At 43.3% G+C, this 19,432-nt stretch overlaps 1 protein-coding gene across 1 annotated transcript in view; it reads left to right on the top strand.

The window, feature by feature from the left end:
• Positions 1–2,169: 2,169 nt before the first annotated feature.
• The window catches only part of itga8 (integrin, alpha 8), a 55,175-nt gene continuing 37,912 nt past the window's right edge, over positions 2,170–19,432 (top strand). Inside the window, exons 1-12 of the mRNA XM_050047610.1 lie at positions 2,170–2,590; positions 2,964–3,094; positions 6,574–6,674; positions 6,807–6,930; positions 10,087–10,148; positions 10,600–10,645; positions 12,648–12,773; positions 13,976–14,020; positions 15,491–15,534; positions 17,515–17,571; positions 17,749–17,801; positions 17,884–18,089. Of these exons, the coding sequence (XP_049903567.1) occupies positions 2,397–2,590; positions 2,964–3,094; positions 6,574–6,674; positions 6,807–6,930; positions 10,087–10,148; positions 10,600–10,645; positions 12,648–12,773; positions 13,976–14,020; positions 15,491–15,534; positions 17,515–17,571; positions 17,749–17,801; positions 17,884–18,089 (1,189 nt within the window). The 5' untranslated portion in view covers positions 2,170–2,396. The remainder of the gene's footprint in view (positions 2,591–2,963; positions 3,095–6,573; positions 6,675–6,806; positions 6,931–10,086; positions 10,149–10,599; positions 10,646–12,647; positions 12,774–13,975; positions 14,021–15,490; positions 15,535–17,514; positions 17,572–17,748; positions 17,802–17,883; positions 18,090–19,432) is intronic.

The following is a 19,432-nucleotide window of genomic DNA, read 5'->3' as shown; positions in this document are numbered from 1 at the left end:
GGTTTTGGGATTCTCCGCTCACCATGGAGGCATGCAAGATAAAGTTTTCTTCACAAAAAACAACACAGGATGAGTAATTGATCTTCAAGTGGTCATTTGGGAGTGTCAAATAGTCCTTTGCATACCTCTCTATACACAGAAAATAATCATCCTTAGAAAACTGCATGTCTGGGTTTGCACATCATCAAAATGCACCAAAAGAAGACAAATGAAAAATTGGCTTTTTATATAGCATCCTACAACACACTGCTGAAGGTTACTACCATTCTGTTTGTTATTAAGTCGCCACTCAAGACAAGAAGCAAGTGTTTGAGTAATAGCACTTTATACTATTTAAGTACTTAGTTCTGGCTCAGGAGTTCTTAACTCAATATTTATGCATTTGTGTTTGTGTATCTGCAGATATCCTGGCTCCTGTATGCATCCGTGCACAGGAGCGTTGTAATATTGGCTGGGTGTGTGTCTAATGGATTTGTCTAATGCAAAAAGGATGTGGGCCTAATCTGACACAACAGTCTGCTTAACAGTCTCATTAGGAGTTTGTAAAGAGAGAAGGGGAACGTGGGCACAGTGTGGAGAATATAAAGCACTATTGTGTGTGTGTGTGTGTGTGTGTGTGTGTGCGTGTGTGTCTTTGCAAAAATCAATCCAGATTGACCTGCAGTAAATCTGTGATCAGAACACACTGGCAGCCTCGCGGGACCTAACCTGAACAGTATGCCCGTGAATGTGTGTATTCCTGGAAATGGGATATCTGTGAGAATTTTATTGGATGTAAGACAGTTGAGAAAGTGATTACAGATGAAAGTGCGCACACACTGAAACTGAGCTGCGTTAAAGCGCTTGTTACCTGGCGTGGCAACACAGCCGCACCAAAGCCAACTGGGGCAAAAGAACAGGAATATGTCTGCTGCCTCCTCACTCCATCATCCTCACTCACCATCTCTCTCTTTTTCTCCTTTGTGCTCATGTTTTGTGGAAGTTTCCCTCGGTTCATCTCAGATTTACATAGAAACAGCTGAGAAAGAACAGACCCTCTGCCATACTCCCTTCTTTCTCACACACACACACACACAGAATCCACTGTTGCACACAAAGGGATCATGGAAATGTGACGAGGTGAACCAAGTTTGCACATATTAAATGAAACCATAAAGGAAGGAGACAGGGTTACTGGAAGGGATTGATGGATGGAAGGAAGGAAACGTGTTGAAGGAGAAGAGGAGGGCAGGTAGAGGGCGTGGAGGTGAGAAACTCCTCCATCTGGCAGGTCAAGGTTTGGGCTCTCCACATTCACTCTTTACCTTAACTTCTCACCTGGTTCTTATCAAGTCTCCTGACAGAAAACACACTCCACTGACTGTAGTGTTGCCCCGCTGCAACTGTTTTACTACATCATGAGGCTGGTGGTGCAGTTTAATTCATCATTAATGTGCCCATAAAGCACAGTTTAATTAAAACAAACTCCCCAAGCTGATAAACAGCTGAGTGGGAGTTGGCCTGGAAGTGGGTGCAACATCCATCTCTCTTCATCTCTGCCCTGCACATGCACAGAGCTGTTTGATAAGAAGAATGCTGTGCTGAGCTAAATATACAAAAAGCAGCCTGCTCTGGCCCGTCACCTCTTTAAACTGTTTTTCATTGCAGGATATTATTTTCAGCAAGAGCGAAGTATGTTACCTCGGAGGTTTAGAGGGGAAATCGCCTGGTGTTGAGTGAAACAGCGAGCGGGCCAAAACTGCCTAAACTTGCAGCTCAAGAGATCTCTGCTGTGAGTCGACGTAATAATTACTGACATAATTACAAGAGATTATTCTCCAAGGAAGGAAATGCAGCCCTGTTTTTTACTGGTAGGACTGAACGAAGCTGCCAATAAAAAGAAAAAGGTGGTTTAATTTATGGACAAATCTTGCGTTTTGCGTGCGTACGCGCCAAGTCTCCGCGTGCGCCTGCCTGTGACTGTATGTTTGGGAGGTTGGCTGTAAATCTCACTTTGATATTATTTATTGTATCAGGCTAAAGCGCAGAATTCGCCACAGAAAATTAGGCAGTGCCATAAAAGGAGCGGTGACGCGCCAGCATTGCGCGCTCAGATGTGGTCTGAGCCTTATGATGTGTGTGTATGTGTGTGTGTAGGGGGTAAAGTTTTGAGCAGAGGGCGGGGGCGCGGTTGTGTAGTCTCGTAGCTGAGACTCTGGGCAGACCTGGTGGTTTCAGGGTGTCAGGAGGCAGCTTTTTTTGAGGGGGAGCGCAGGGATCCAGTGACAGCCAGTTGGCGGACTTAACCCAGGACAAACCTACCTCACCTGCACGGAGGAAACTCTCTCTCCCACTCTTTCCCCAACTTCCCTCTTATTTTTGGGGAATAGTGCGCAGCTGGCTGTTTCTTTTTGGGGATGGAGCGTGTATGGGACTGTGTTTCCTCCGCTGGGATGTTTATTCTCGGGGTGCTGTCGGTGCTGTGTCCGGCGCTAAGTGGAGTTTGGAGTTTTAACCTTTACGCAGAGCATCCTACGGTTTACAAGGGACCCGATGGAAGTTATTTCGGCTATTCTTTGGACTTCTATCAAGCTACCTCCGACAGCAACACGTGAGTGGCAAGTTGTCCCATCAGGGTTCAGCAGCAGGAGTTATGATCCAACAGTAATTCAACTTAAACTGTGCCTGTGCTTCTGGTTTGACAGCTTACAGTAGACTCAGTTGAATAGAAGTATAGAAGTGGGAATAAATATAACTCAACTGAAAAGAAATTGAGCTGTATCATCTCTGTAGCTGCACATGCTGCATATCATACTGTAATGGTGCAGAAGAAGCATGAATGACTCAGATTTATGTTGCACAGAGCAAAACAGTTATGAAACAGAAACTATGAATGAGCCAAACTGTGCATTGACTGCACAAGTTTGCATAAAGCATTGTACACTTCGCTGCATGTCTTGCATGTTCCTTTTCCTCCCCACCAGGTTCAGTGTGTTGGTGGGGGCTCCCAAGGCGAACACTTCCCAGCCCGGCATTGTGGAGGCTGGGGCTGTCTACTACTGCCCCTGGCCTGGACTCCCCGACAGCTGCAGACAGATACCTTTTGATAATTCCAGTGAGTAACCTGAAAGCTTTTCCAAATTTTTCATTTCATGGATCAAAATAAATTCATGACAGACCTCCTGGGGGCCCCACTGGCGATAATCATGTTCCATCCTGGACATGGAGAGGGATAACTTCAGACTGTGAGACACATGCTCAACAATGTCACTGTTTTATGAGTCGTATTTTAGGGAATAACAGAGATGAAATTTAACAAGCGTTCGTTTCTCTGAGGTCCAAGTGGATCTTTTAAAGAAGCCATAGGTGGCCCCAGATGTTACTCCATTTGGAACCTGTGTGTCTGGTATGTGCGTGGATATGAGTTGGCACACGTGCAGTTGCATAAAAAAAGAGAGAGATAAGAGGACATATGGGTCTCATCAGCTTCATCTAAAAGTGGCTGGCGGGGTGACTCGTACATCATGTTGATTATTGTTTTCAATAAATTATCATCAAGGTTAACTGTCCAATCAGCCTGTGTTTGTGCCTCTAATGTCTCTGATGCACGCTTTTCCATCTGAGTTGTGAGTGTGTGTTTGCACGAGGTAGAGAGGGAGAACAAGTGAGAATGAGAGAAAGAGAGGAGGGGGGGTAAACTGTATGCACATGGGAATTTAGTTCCCCTTCAGGAGGAAAAGGGGATTGGGTGAGGTCTGCTTTTTATTAGATCTTGAAAATTTATCCCTGTCTCCTTTTCCCCACCCCTTGTCTCCCTCTCTTGCTCTCCATCAGTCTATCGCTCTCTCTGTTTCTCTCTCTTTGTTTTTTGTCTCTTTTTGTGAGGACTTTTATCATCTACTGTATGGGATGGAGAAGGAAGTTAACTTTGTAAACGTACATGAACATCAACAGCATCAGCTCAAGCCTTAGTGAGGGAGTTTTAGTTGTGGATGGAGCTGAGGAGCAGAGGACTGTCATGTTTCATACACCACTGTGTGCACATGTATGAATATGATTGATGCTGGTAGTCAGCTGCATGCCCATCGGCTGATTTATCAATGGCGCATGAATGAAACAGCTGATAGCCGATCAGCTGATGCAAGCAAACATCATCGTTCTGCCTGAACTGAAGCTCAAGGCTCCATGCAGATGAGCGTAAACCTCCAAAGGGAGGACTATTTTCTTGTCTTTCCCTAAAGTTAATTATGTGTTATTTTTCACAAAGGGGTTTAGATTTAGTGTGAAGTGTTTGGGGGAAAATTTCAGGTTTGGTGAACTGAAGAATAAACACAGAGCAACAAATGTGTGCGCAGTCACGTGCGTGCGTGTGTGTATCTATTCACTAGAATGGGTGGGTGATTGATGACAGTGGCCACGGTGGATATTTCTAGAGTTACAGCAGACCCTTTATTACAGGTATAAACCAGACTAAGAGACACATATACACTCATGCACACTGTAAAAAATATGAGCCCGAGTGGTGAACATCTGTGTGCACTGTACTGGTTAATATCCATACATCAGCCTCACATGTGCCTCAGTATGTGTGTGTACCCGTGTGTGTGTGTGTGTGTGTGGCTTTAGTGACGTTATGCAGATCTGTCCAGTCATGCCAGTGGAGCAGGAGGGGGGGTCAGATGGGGATTGATGTGGTGATAGTGATTGCATGTCCATGATTAGAGAAGAGAAATCTGGTGTCTGGATCCTTCTTTCTGATCTATTGCTTTTCAATCTGTCACAAAATGAAGCACAGATTTATTTAGAGGACAAACAATTATTGGTACATTTCTATTTTCTTTCTGCAGAGAAAATTGATGTAGTAATCCTGCTCTTCTCTCAGATATGCCCTTCACATTCAAACACAATTTTGAGAGCTTCACACTCCAGCTAGTCCTCTGCTGTCTGCATTCACGACCTTCAGCTGCAGTTTCAGAATCTGTCCTGGGATTAAAATAAATTTACTTGCAGTCATGAGCCTAGTTCTTTTAAAAAAAAAACGTTGGGTGTATTATATTGCTGCTGGCAAGAATGATAGCCTTTGTAGAGATTTTTCATTAGATATTGGAATAATTTATGTAAAAGCATGCAAACATATAATTTTGAAGTAGGGAGGATCCACCATATGTCCTGTAAACGATAATGGTGACATCAAATTATGAGTACGGTGGTGCAGTGGTTAGCACTGTTGCCTCACAGCAAGCAGGTTCCAGCTTTGGACCCTCTTGGTGGCTCTTCTATTTGGAGTTTGCGTGTCCCTATGTTAGTGTTCTGGCTTCTCCAGCTTCCATAGGTTAAAGTTCAGACACACCAAACCGATGTCAAAGAACTGGTGGTGACGAAGGCCTTCTGTTGCTCGCCTCACGTCGCCTGTGTCTCGGCCAAAAAGTTGCTCATGAACACACTGCAAAGACTACAGCCAACTAGCTCATACGTTCTGCACCTGCAGGAGAGGAAATAACTCTCCATACCAGCAGCCGGTAGCGATCTGTGTTCATCATTAAAAAGGGAAACTGGAAGACTGACAGTTTGCACATTAATGACACAGCCTGATGTTGAGAGAACAAATGATACTGACCGTGCGCCAGCAAACAATAACACAAACCATTTCTGCTAAAGAGCTCAATGGTTAAAAACATCTGACCTTATATAACAAGTTTGTTTCAATGTCACACTCTATTGACTCAAGTCTTTTGTTTACTTTCCTCATTTCCATTTCTCTTCTCGTCCAATGAGCTAAATTGAATCAGCTGAGAAGAGGCTGACAAGGGCTGATTAGTGCCAACGGTGCAGGACACAGAAAAACTGGGGCAATATATGCTCACCTACAGCCAGACATTACCGATAGCCGACCATCAGCTTGGTGTGTGAGTGACTGAATGTGAGAGTAAAAAGTTGTCTGTCTCTAAGTGCCTTGTGATAGTCTGGCAAACCTGTCCAGAGTGTATCCCGCCTCCTGGGATTTAGAATCAAATAAACTCTAAAACAGTTCACAGTACACCTGCTTTTATGCATTTATTGTCAGTCTAAGTGTGTGTGTGTGTGTATGTGTCTATTTAAGTGTACTAAAAGAAGGTGTTTAATGTGGAGGGGTCTGCACAGCTCTAAAGAGACCCAGCTGCTCTTTAATAACGCTGGAAAATATCTACAACAGAACAAAGACGCACATGCACATACACCAGAACTGACACTTTACTGTGAGCCAGCCGGGAAATACTCATTATGTGCACATACAAACTTGTGTGTGTGAGTCTGTGCGTGTGTGTATTACTTTATAGGAAAAACTCTGACTGAAAAAAAGCCTCCAGCATCCTGACAAATGTCTGTTTCTGGGGGGCAAATAGTGTTTTGATGTTTCTTACAGGCCTGTTTAAGACTGTTGCTGTTTGTTCTTGCTTATCAAGGACAAATGCTTTCCATCCACACAGGCGGAGCTGCAAGCCTGGACCCACATTACCACGGGTTCTATCAGCTTTTACTGGCGTCATTATGAAATGTCTCTTTTATTCTTTTTTTAATGTCTTTCCCGCTTCCTCTCTCTGTCTCCGTCTACAGATAACAGAATGATAAAGGTAAACGGCACCAGAGAGCCTCTGGAGTTTAAGTCTCACCAGTGGTTTGGAGCATCTGTCAGAACACACAAAGGGAAAGTGGTGGTGGGTAGATGCAACGTTAATATCCAACTGTATTACCATAAATGTTTAAAAACTACACACACATTTTGTTCCCTTTTCTTTTTAAGGCTTTTAAGTCAGTATTTCTGAAAATGGGAATTATTTGTTGTGCAGGCATGTGCTCCTCTGTACCACTGGCGGACGGTGAAACTGAGTGGGGAGAAAGATCCCGTGGGGACCTGCTATGTTGCCGTCCAGAACTTCAGCGCCTACGCAGAGTACTCACCCTGCAGGACCAGTGAGTCACACTGCAGCCCCGTCTCCAACTGTCTCCATCTCCATTTTACAGCCCTCCGTCCTCACTTCCTTTGTTTTCTCTTTCTCTCACTGCTGTCAGTACGATCACACATTAACCAGCACTTAGCATTTTTATTCCAGGACTGATATACTGTATCTTCCGTCAGTGTAATATGTCATAATATCACATAAAGTTTAAATATGACGCATCGATTTTTATGTCAGCCTGTAAAACACAATATCCAGGCTTCTAGTTTAAAGGGTCATTTCACCCAAATCACACTCAAAAAAACACTTCTCACTTACTTACTTAGGTTTCATTTGTCCAGGTTTTCTGTCTCCACCCTGCAACAGCTGGTTTGAATATGATTTTGTTGGTGACACTGCAATATATATTTACATAATTCAACTGCACACACTTACATCTATGCAGTGTTTCACTTTATTGTTGAGCTTTTGGTCTATTAGACCTTCACTAGAGCATACATGGGGCAACAACAGGTGGTTCAGGGGAGGTTCAGTCTAATCTTTGGCAGTTGCATACTGCCAGAGATTAGACTGAGATTTGAGTTACTTTTACCAGCCTGTCCATTGGTGCCTCATGTATGCTCTGATGAAGGTCTAATACATCAAAAACTCAACAATGAAGTGAAACACTGCATAGATGTGAGTGTGTTAATATCTTTTCTACCAGTCTGGACTTACTGATGTTTCCAGCGCCTCACCAACACCAAGCTAGGTGGAGCGGTGGTTGTTCTGCCTCAAATCATTGAAGTACAACTAGTGATAACGTTAGCTGACTGGATTTCTGTGTAGCTAATGTTAGCAGTTAGTCTTTCTTGCCTCTAAATGTTTCTTTGAATTAAATGTTAAGTCCTTGAATGATGACAGCGTTTCCACAGCTGAAAGACATAACTTGCATTGCACTGCGATGCTGTTCCCCTTTTGTGCTTTAAATACAAAATAATGGCAAAATTTCCATGAAGTGAAAGCACTTTTTGACTCATGTTAGAGGCCATTATAATGAGTTGAGAACTGTTAGCTACAGTTTAACTCCAGGCCAGTGTTGGTGTTGTGTGAGACTCAGGATGTGTGATTTTAAAATTGTAATCCTGTTTATAATCTCCACTTTTACTAAATGTATCGCTTATCGGATTACGTCTTTTTTTTTCTGTATTTACGACAGAATACAGTTACCTTTTTTGTAACCTTGATTAAGTAACATTATTCCATGTATTATGTTACTCCTCAAGTCCACTCCACAGACTTCACTGTGAAAAATTTCCATTGATGCGACTATCTGCTGAAGAATTGTTCCCAATGTTTAGTTTTCAGGTCATTTTTTAAGTCAGTGTTTTTAACAAACACAAATTTATTCACTTCTATTGTGTTTGTGTGGCGTCAGAAATCTCAGAGATGGATATCACAAAACTTGGCTTAATAAAACCAAAATTTTTAAACAGTTACCCTTTTTCTACCAGATTAGCTTCTACTTGAATCGTTTCTATTCAGGACTTCTGGAACCTTGAAGCTTTTAAAACAAACCAGTTTTGAGTGGAGCCACTGTAATCAAGGTTGCGCCATGTACAATGGGAATAAACAGTAGTAGAAAGACGGTGGATCACATTGATTACCTGCGAGCTTTTCTTCTGTTATTAGTTACAAGTATTTGTTTTATCTAAAAACAAACAAGCAAGCACCAACTATGACGTGCAAGACTCCATCCTCTCTTTCCAACCTGTGGAATTTAACATGCCCATTGATGTTGTCATTGTTCGCACTTAAGGTCAAGTTAGTTTAGTTTAGTTTAGTTTAGTTTAGTTTAGTTTAGTTTAGTTGCACGTTCATACACAGAAAATACAGGGAAGAGAAATTAAAAGTTAAACTGTTGTGCAGGAGAGGTTAGAAGCCAAAAATGGCTTATGAAGACACCCCCCTATTAAATAACAACAATCATACATAAAAATAAAAAGATAAAAAGGAAGATTGCATAATTAAATAAGATTTATAAAACCTTTGGTTTCAGTTTGGAACCAATGTTTCAGGTTCCAAACCAAATAATTTTGGGTCTAAATGCTCCAAACAGTTGTGCAAACCGGAACAGAACCAACTCCATGTTGGTGGAAAAGGAGTTAAGTGTGTGTTTTTGTAATGTGGTTTAAATGACTGATAACCAGAGAACAGACTGGTTTGTGTCCCAGTGGATTACCTTGCCTGTCCCTATATTTTAAAAGTTACCACAGCAACCTGATAATCTGTCTCCGTGACAGTATCTCATTCTCTCTCTGGTCCTCTTCTCTCTGTCATCGGTTCCCTAAATGGGATTCATGGGATTTCCCTAGCCCCCTCCTCCTCTTCCTCCTCCTCTTCTTCATCTCCATTTTTTTTCCCTTCTCTCCTGCTTTCTTCCTGCGACCCCTTTTACCCGGCGCAGTGATATGAGGCACCAGCAGAGTATGATAAGGAGGAATGGAGGCTATCAGGTGGCACATCTTAAACAGCAGATCAAACGCAGCCCTTATCGTCCACTCCATCATCCGCTCTGCATAAAAACCCCTCACCGTTCACAGTCATGCCCTCACATACTTACACTCCGCCTAGTAATTGAAGGTTGTTTAAGATCTCTGTTTTGTTGTTTATGTCAGTTCTGACTAATCAAGACGAGAATAATCACATTGTAAACTCAATTGTTCTCAAGGGGGGGATAACTCTGCTGCAGAGGAAGTATTTCGTTATTATGTGTATGATTCCTCTGCCTCCAACAGCTTTTTTGCTTCATCTCGACGTGAATCTACGACCACTCAAACTATTTCTTTAACTTGCACTTTATTTATATGTGCACGCGTGTCGTTATGCATCATTAAGCCTCACCTCGGGGTGCCTCTGAAATGGAGAACAATTTATTGTGTGCACATAAGTTTCGTGTGTTCATGCAGTTTAAGGCAGTAATTTAAACGGAAACACACCTCGGTGGTACATTTTAATGTAAACTTTAATAGGTTTTTCTTCATTTTTGTAGTAATAAAAGTTTCATCGGATAGAAGTAATGGTCTCCGCAATGTTTGTTTAGTGCTGTGGTCCAGAAAATGTATTTTTTTAACGATTAAGATGCTTTTTTTGTAGTGTTTGAAAGCATGTGTGTTTGTGTGGTTTTCAGATGATCCAGATCCAGAGGGACAGGGGTTCTGCCAGGCTGGCTTCAGTGTGGATTTCACCAAGGTAAAGATAGCAGCAATCATCAACACTTTGGTCATGATAACCCCCCTGCACACAGCTTGTCCCCTGTCAAAGGGCAAGCAGAGAGGTTCCTTCAGACACGAGACTCCCTTCAGAGATTTATGGACACTGGGAAGATGAGAGCACGGTTGTCCCTCGAGGAGCCTCTACTCCTGATGTGACCCATCGCCTGTGAACACAATAGACCAAACACACATACACCCAACACATTCTTTCACTGCATAGTCAATGTGAACTTCGACCTCTGTCTCTTGGTCCAACTCTACCCTCCTGTACGGGAAGCTGTCATTCTCCGCAGGATGTCAACAGGCATGACAGCAGGAATAATATGTTCATGCACACACAGCCACGCTTGTTATATACCCCTCTAGTCTCAAACAAACACGCAAACATCTGTCACATGACTAACCCTTACTAATTGTATTCATTCCAGGAAGGAATGCTGGTGGTAGGAGGACCTGGAAGCTTTTACTGGCAAGGTAACTACAGCAACAGCAAACCTGCATTTGTTCTCTCTTGTGCGGTGAGTTCATAGATGGGAAGGTGTTCAAATGACAGAATAGATGGAGATGAGTTTAACAGTCAGAACAGCCCACATACACACACATGGGCTCGGACACACGCGCCAGATCTGTAATTTCATTACAGGAGTCTTACGTACAGGAGAGGGTGGAAAGAAATGTGTCTCCCTCTCTTTTTCTTTGCTGCTTTACTTAACTTTTTCCCTCCCGTGCTCGCTCCCTTACTTCATGCAGCTCTCTGTCTGTAACAGTGTAACAGGAAATGGGTGTTTGGGCTCTGTAATGAGCTGATCGGGGGGTAATGGAGTGTGGAGGAACTGCCCCTCTGCCCCGTGATAAAGCGCAGAGGGGCTTGGAATGGCTTCAAGGAGAGGAAGAGGCTCAAGGGCAGGCTATTGGGTTGAGGAGGACATGGGGAAGGTGGGGAGAATTTAAAGACTGATGGAGAAAGAGAGCAGGGAGGACAGCAGGAGCGGGAGCGGCAGAGGATTGCTAAGGAGATGATAGAAACGTGTTGCAGCGGGGAGAGGGAAAGATGAGATGTGAGGGAGTAAGACACGGAGAAAGAAGAAGAAAGATGGATGTTCTGCGCGATAGAAGCAGCGCTGAGGTCAGCTAGCTCGCTGGATGAGCAGGGCCGGTCGAAGCAGAGGGGTGAAGTGTCTTAATAGGTGTAGACACAGCTAGAGTGTGTCAGAGTTCAGCTGTTTAAGTGTGGCGCTACTCCCCCAGCTCCAGGTGTGTGACAGTGTGTGGGTGTGTTACCCAAAGTTAGAAGAGTTCTGCAGATGTTTCTTAAGAGCAAGGAGACAGTTAGTGACCAGTCGCACAAACTAATTTCCTTCTCCTTTCTTTGTAACACCTCATCTGTCACTTCATTTGTTTAGAACAGAAAGATGGAGCAAGAGTTTTAAAAAAGAAACCAGAAAAAGGGATAAAAAAAGACTAAAGTGGTTCAGTGATGGACATTTAAAAACTGCGACACAAATTGTCACGGTTTCGGGTTGTTGTTTGGCATCGCTGCTGTTATTTCATATGGTTAAATAATAAATGCTCCAACATACAAGACCGCACTAGACAGGCGTCACAGACAGCCTAATGGACTGCTCCCTCTCCGTGCCCTCAGCGTGGCAAGGCTGGCTGCCTCCAGTTAAAACACTTCCTCCGAATGTTTATAAAAGCACTCAGCCTGGATTTTATGGCCTCTAATATACAACGATTATCTTCAGCCTTCAGCCTGAGTCATCATTAGAAAAACTCTTTTATATACAATCTTGTTATCTCTGGGTGTAAAGGACACTTCAAATTAGCTGCAGTGACTTATGTATCTGTGTTAACAGTTTGTAACACCGTGTCTCATTAATCAGATAGAGGTTTAATAATGAGTTGATATAGTGATGTGTTATTCTGGGAGATAAACTCGTAGCGTAGCGCGAGAGAGAAAAAGAGGGTGGGAGGGTTATGGGGGCACATTTTCCTCCCCGTCGGTGCATACACACACACTCACATTAGGGAGGATTTATGGACGGTTGTAGATAAAATCATTTGTTTGTTTGACCTCTTGTTCAACAGCAGAGGAAGGGTGTTATTTGTGCGCACTCACCTATATTTCAGAATCCTTGCTGCACAGAGGACAGGCGTTTTTTTATTTTTTTTAGTTTTTTTAGTTTCTTTTTAAAGTATTTATTCCAGCTTTTCCTTTGCAAATGATGTGTTTTAGCCTTCCTCAGGGAAGACCTCCATGTGTTGTTAGCTCCGTGCATCATTCATGTAGAGCAGATGGGCCAGCTCCAGCAGGTTTCTATAGAAGAGGGCAGCGGCGCTCCCTTCATGGGGTCCAAGCTGAAACCACTGGCCATGAACAGATGTGACTCTCTCACCCTGAATGTTTGTTTTCCTCTATCTATTTATCTGTGTGGTGTGTGTGCCTGTGCGTGTATGTGTGTGTGTGTATGTGCAGGTCAGGTAATGACAGCGGGGATAGCTGAGATACTGAACGGCTACTCTTTGAAGGCAGTGCTGAGACGGGTTCCAGGAGAGAAACACACTCGAGCTGCTGAGGACTCCCACGACGACAGCTACCTTGGTAACATTTACAAAACAAACAAACTCTGACAAAAGTTTTGATCGAAATCGTAATCATTAGGGGTATAAATCACCAGTTTCATCATATTATGATATTATATCAATTCTTTGGACAACGATTCGATATTTGCCAATATCACAAAGTCTGCCAGGATACTATTTCGATTCAATGCAATTCAGGGGATTGTGATCGATATGAGACGATATCATAAGCCCACTGAACACAAGTGGTTTTAGAAGAAGCTGCCTCCCCTTTTTTTTTTTGCTTTTGGCTATAAAAGATAAAAACAACGCATGAATAATGGTAAATAGTTGTAACCAGTTATTTTTAACTCAAATCAAACTCATTATCTTTTTCCTAAAAATTCAGGGCTATCTGGTTTAACGCCCTAAAGGCAAGCTTCTCCCAACAACCATCAAACATGGATTAACAACAAGATCTTTTAACAAAAGTATAAAATTTGGCTTAATATTCACTGTTACAGTTCATAGACAAAACAATTGCTTTATGCTTGCCACCCATTATTAGCTTAAGCACTTTTACATTGCATAAATTAGCCTTGCAGCTAGCGGAATTTTCCTCTACTCATAGCTTGACAAAAAACATGTATTATTTACACTTTTTAGTACTTTAAGTCAGTGCATCTCCTGACACAACAGCATGGTTGAATTTCAGCCTGCATGCCCCTTTTTTGAGCCCGACATTGTTGAAAAAGAGCAGCCAATGTTGCGGAAGCGTAAAATTAGCAGAGCTTGATGCCCGTCCAGGCAGGTATGTTGTGTTTCTGCCAAGTATTTTATCTCATAACAGTATTGTTTCAGATGGCATGTGCTTTGTCTGTTGACCAATATTTTCTTTAGTATCCAAAATATTTCCACACTTCTGATTCAATCCAGAGTAAATAGCGTTATCCTCATCGTCTTTTTCCTCGCTGTTTGTCATTATCTGTCTGGCAGTGTTTGACGGTGACACACAATCTCCAAATATGGGCGCATAAGATGATGATATGGATCAGAGTCTTCATTTTGCATTGATAATATTGGATCATTGATCACTGAATCGATACACGGATCAAGATCGATGCGTTGTTATACCCCTTGTAATCATACATTAGATCACACCTATCTCATACAGTTTGCAGAGCATTGCACACAGAGTTAATTTCACCCATATGTCATCATGTGCAAACGATTTCTCTCTAGGTTACTCTGTGGCAGTGGGAGAGTTTACTGGAGACTCTGAACAAGGTGAGAAAGCCAACAATTCATTACAACTAACCACACGCAGCACCAGAGGAGTCGCACATCAGCAGGCACCCTGCGACACGCTCTTTATGCTCTCTCGGCTAGACGCCAGGACCACTGTGAGGGGTGTTACAGGGTGAGGGATAGGGAGCGGACAGCTGGGTGACAGTGTCTTGGTCTGAACTCAGAGGCAGTAATGAGAGCTGTCTCTATGTGTCTGGGTCGCGACCCTGAGGGGACAGGACTTCGGGAACCGCTGATAAAGGGATTTCCTCTCCTCCATTTTGACTGATTAGAATGATTAGTGGCAGTCTCCGCAGACCTCTTCAGGTCTAGAGTGAGTCCAGAATCTCCTCTTGTCTTGAAATATTAGGTGGAAAGAGCGACCAGCACGCATGTAACAGTTACAGCATCATTTTATTAAAAGACAGTGCAGGTGGGGAGAAGTAAGTGAGTGAGTGAGTTCATCTTTGTTGAGGCCAAAGTAAATGTTTAAAACTTATGATTAATGTTCAAATCGTTTTATTTTTCTTGGTTTCACTTATATACACACTCTGGTGTCTTGCCAGCAGCGTGGCATTTTGATTCACATTTCTGTGCGAGCTTCAGGTCCTGCTGACGTTCATTCCCATGCCAGCAGTTTGTCAGCAGCACGAATGAAACACAAGTAATTCAACAAAAAGCTCAGCTCTTTTATTAAAGAAAATGAGAGAAATAAAAAATGTATCCAACCACAGTCACGCTCAGTACACTCATTTTTAAGCTTTTTTTATTGCTTCTCTTCAGACAGTGTCACCACACACTTACTCTTCTTCAGCTCTGTCACACGCAGAGGACCCTCCTCCCCCAATGCCACTTCAGCTTCCCATTCATAATTTCCTGTGTATCAGAGCCTCTTTGCAAATCGCCATTAGTGGGATCTTTACGGGACAAACTTGCGTTTACATACCCCCATACCAACCCCGCAAAGGCCCTGAACCCCCTCCAGCATAACACATGTCAGAGAGTCTTAAAGTGAGCCTTAAGAGGTTACACATGCCTGTTGATGTGTTGTGTTGTGGTACAAAGCTTGTTGTGGTCTTGTTCCCCAAACCCTTCTTCAGACTGGAGAACTGGTCGTAACTGGGAGTTCTGAGTGAAGATGGAGCTGGGAAGTCCGGGTTTATAGGCTCGTGGTTGAGCCTTTTGGGTAGAGCTGGAAGGCAGGAAGGGGGGGACCCTGTCTTCTCTCTCTGGGTGGGTCCCTCAGATTGTCCCTATAAGTCCACAGCACCACACTCATCAATCAATACACAAACACCCAATCACTCAGTGCGTTCTCAGCAACACTTGGTCCTTCTGACAGGGTGGGCTGGGTAGGGGATTTAAGGGCCTTTGAGCAAACTTCTGTCGAGCCTTTTCTTTCTCTGTAAATCTATTTCACACGTACACATGGGCTAATTCAAGACTGTCTTTGTTTTGTTTGTTTGTCAGAGCTGATAGCCGGAGTCCCAAGAGGAGCGCAGAACTTTGGATATGTGAGTATTAAACCACAAGCAAATCTAGAAAGACAAAAAATTTAAAATAGGACTTTGTTTGGTCATTCAGCAGCAACAAAATTGGAGACAAATTAAAGAAATGATTAATGCAGATGTGCGTTACAGGTCACAACTGTTCACTGGATGGTTTGATGAAAATTATGTGACTCATATTCCAACCTCTGCACCTCTCAGCTCTTACCTCTCTCGTAACAGTTAACGCAAATTCAGTCAATTCCTGTGAATTCTGTATGGCCTTATGTCTAATCATCGCAACCTTTCTGCAAATTTAACCAATCAACTTATTTTCCTGTAGTGACTTTTACCAGTCATAGCAGTCCCCCGCATGACATCACCAAACTAACTTCCTTGTTTTGGGTTGTGAAGATGCGGATATGTGCAACATTAGCGTCTCACATTTGCCAACAAAAATTACTACTGAAGATCACGCAAGGCAATTTTCACTTGCTCTCGCAATTTTGTTGCAAAAAAAAGTATCGCGATTTTTTAGCTGCCATGAAATCAGGCATTTTAGGCCGCAACGATCCCAAAAAAAGGCTCACGAAATCCTGGAGGGGCTGATATGCTATGGTCTTTGCAGTCATGAGATCCCAAACTAGTCAAAAACCAACAGCAGATTTAGGTCTATTCAACAGCACTCCCCATCAACATTATTTAAACATCAAATCAGGGAATATATTTTGGAAGAATGGTGTTTATCTTATGGAGTTATCTAAGTATGCCGAAGACCTTTGAAGCTGTTTTGGTGGTTTATGGTGACACTTTATGTCTTCTGTATTCTGTGTCAGACTTCTGTTTCCCGCTACCATCTGTAAGCCGTATATATACCTGACATTTCTTGAATAATGTATGTATGAAAGTTTATGTTCTGAGTGAGATAAGAAGTGCAGTGTAGGCTTTTTTGTGCAGACACGCACGCAATTAAGTCTTCTAGATTTATCTGTGTGTAGTGTTTCTAATAGGATTACAGCTTTACTGTACACATAAATACATGCTTTTACACAGCTATGAAAAATACTGTATGTGCATCTTTGTAAACTTAAGTGTGTCTTGTGTTCTCTTATGGGAACATGTCCCCGGGGCTGACAGTGTCAATCCTCCTTAATAACACACAGCTTCCGCTGCATGTGGAGGGCGGTGACCCCACCTAACCCCACTAACCCTTCTCCACACACACACGACCCCTAACCCTAACCTGCAGTGCAACCGCAGGACTCACACACACGCCGCAACAGTGTGTTTTATGTCTGGACATTGTAGCTGGTGCGAGAGTGCTCCTTCCTGTACAGACAGTGAACTGTGAGTGTCATAGAGGAGGGGGCCTGCAGCTCACAGTGGGGGGAGAGTTATACGAGAAGGCAGGTAGGCCATGTTAGGGGCTGGGCACTGTCAGCTCTGATCAGGTTACTTCTGTGACCAATCTGACAACTCAAAGTGCATGAAAGTTAACGCTCAAGCTAGTGATTCAATATTTGTGTTTACACATCCTCATCTGTCTGTGTTCATAAGTCTGTCCCCATTTAGTATGTCTTTGAGACATCTGTGATTGGGTCAACGTGTATCCTCCTGCATGTGTGTGCGCTTGTGCATGTGTGTGTACGTGGAGCCCCCGGCTGTCTCCATGTGGTTGTTATTTTAGGTCTTATGAAGGAATTCTCAGCCTCCCCCCTCCGTCTCTCCCCACGACCGGGGTTAGGATGGGGGGAAGGAGAGAAAGATGAGGGGGGAAATGGTAAAGGCACAAAGATGATGTTGGTGGGGGAGGGCAGGGAAAAGAAAAAGGGGTTTCAGTAGAATAAAAGCTTTTTTTGTGCGGTTTCTGACTTGTTTCCTGCATTCTTCATGTGCCTGTTTGTCAGACGGCTTGGCCGTGTTTGTTCCGGGAGCGCTACAAGGACAAAGCCTGGTGTTTTATTAGTCATACCAAATTTTGTCTGACAGTCTGTCTGCTTGTTTTAGGTGGCGATGATCAACTCCACCAATCTGACCTTCATCCAGAACTTCACAGGGGAACAGGTAGAGCATCGTCCCAGTCACACATACTGCAGGGCTGCTTATAAACTGCTGCACCCTGAGCAGCTGATATGGATTTTCTGCCATGTTTGAATGTGGATGAAAATGAAAGTAGATGAAAATCATGTAGCCATATTTACAATCAAAAACACTGACGTTCCTTTCTTGCCTGTGTCTCAGATGGCCTCCTATTTTGGCTACTCAGTTGCTGTCACTGACCTGAATGGAGATGGGTAAGAAGTCATTTCCATGTCACTCCAGACACATACTCTCCACTGTCTTTTGTAGTATTAAAACTGCAGCTTATGTTCTCAGGACTGACGATGTGCTGGTTGGAGCGCCCCTCTACATGGAGAGAGAGATGGAGAGCAAACCCAGAGAGGTGGGGAGAGTGTACCTGTACCTGCAGACAGCCCCGCTCACTTTCTCCAAACCTTTTGCCCTCACCGGCACGCACCTCTTCGGGCGCTTCGGCACAGCTATAGCACCCCTGGGAGACGTCAACCAGGATGGATACAATGGTATGTTGAGAGGATGAAAGGCAGAAAGAGGGGGAGAAGAAAGGGAAAGATGAGATAAAAAGGAAATTGAACCAGATGAAATTCATCTGAGAAACATAAATATACAAGATGAGAGAGACAACAAAAAGGAAAAAGAGAAGGAGATTAAAAAATTAAACAAAAGTATAATGTATATATTTGTGTGCCTGCATGACCCTCTTCCCCTTGTACTTGTCTGCCCATGTGCGGCTGGTGTTTCCAGGCAAACTCAATGACAAATCTTTTTCGGTGTTTCCCGTGCCTTGTGGACTGTTTTGTCTCTGACTGAGGAAATCCTATCAGATGCTGCTGCTTGAGAAAAACTTTAAGCTCTTCAGCCAATCAGGAAGTGCGGTGATGAAAGGTTGTCTGCGTGAACTTGTTTCCTCCTGTGATGATCAGGGATAAGGCCATGTGTGTGTAAGTGTGTGTTGGGAGTTATTTTTAACTCACCAGATGTGCCCTGAGATAAAATCATCTGGGAGTTTCTGTCCTGCAGCCCAGAGTTCATTCCTCTTCAATGTGTTTGTTTTATCTTCACATTGATTGGACAAGGACATATGTGCACACACACAAACTGTGCAGTCTGCAGCCCAAATGCTCCACGAAGCTGTTTCTGCTATTTTAAAAATGAATGGACCGATGCACATCTGGCCCTCGTATGACATCAATCACACTGATTTATTTTTAATTTATTCATGGACAGCAAGCGTTAATGTGTGTCCTGCCCCTTTAAACACTTTAACCATAAGATCAATACACACTGGATCAATACTGAAGCTTTCTCTGGCCTGAAACATAAATCACATCAGGCTGTCTGTCAGGATGTGACCGTCTCCGAGGGGTGGTGATGTGGCCTGAGAGGAGATGGAGCCTCTCTGCCAGCTGCAGTGACATGCAGGGAGAAGACTTGTTGAGAGTTAATCTAATGAGTGCAAGTCCATGTCTGTGCATGATTTCATTATTCGGCATCACATTATGGCGTCGCCATGGAAACATCGTGATCAGGGTTCTCAGCAGCATGTCAAACTTGTGCATTTAAGTACACCTGTGCCCTCGTGTGTGTCTGTGCATAATCACTGACAGATCCCTTTTATGTCTGCGATGGCACCGAGCCGCTTCCTCCTCCCATCACAGAGACTTCATCACTCCATTTCCAGAATTCTTCATAAAAGCAGAACCATACCCATGTCCTGTACTCTTCATCGCCTCATGAATGTCAGCTGTAGAGAGACATCTTACAATTTAGCTAATTCAATTTGCCATGTGGCTCTTATTGTTTTTAATTTTTTATCAAACAGCACTGGGCGTCTGTCACCATTGCT

Source organism: Epinephelus moara, chromosome 6, assembly GCF_006386435.1.
Source record: "Epinephelus moara isolate mb chromosome 6, YSFRI_EMoa_1.0, whole genome shotgun sequence".
Taxonomy (NCBI): Eukaryota; Metazoa; Chordata; class Actinopteri; order Perciformes; family Serranidae; genus Epinephelus; species Epinephelus moara.
This window is presented reverse-complemented; position numbering and strand designations above follow the sequence as displayed.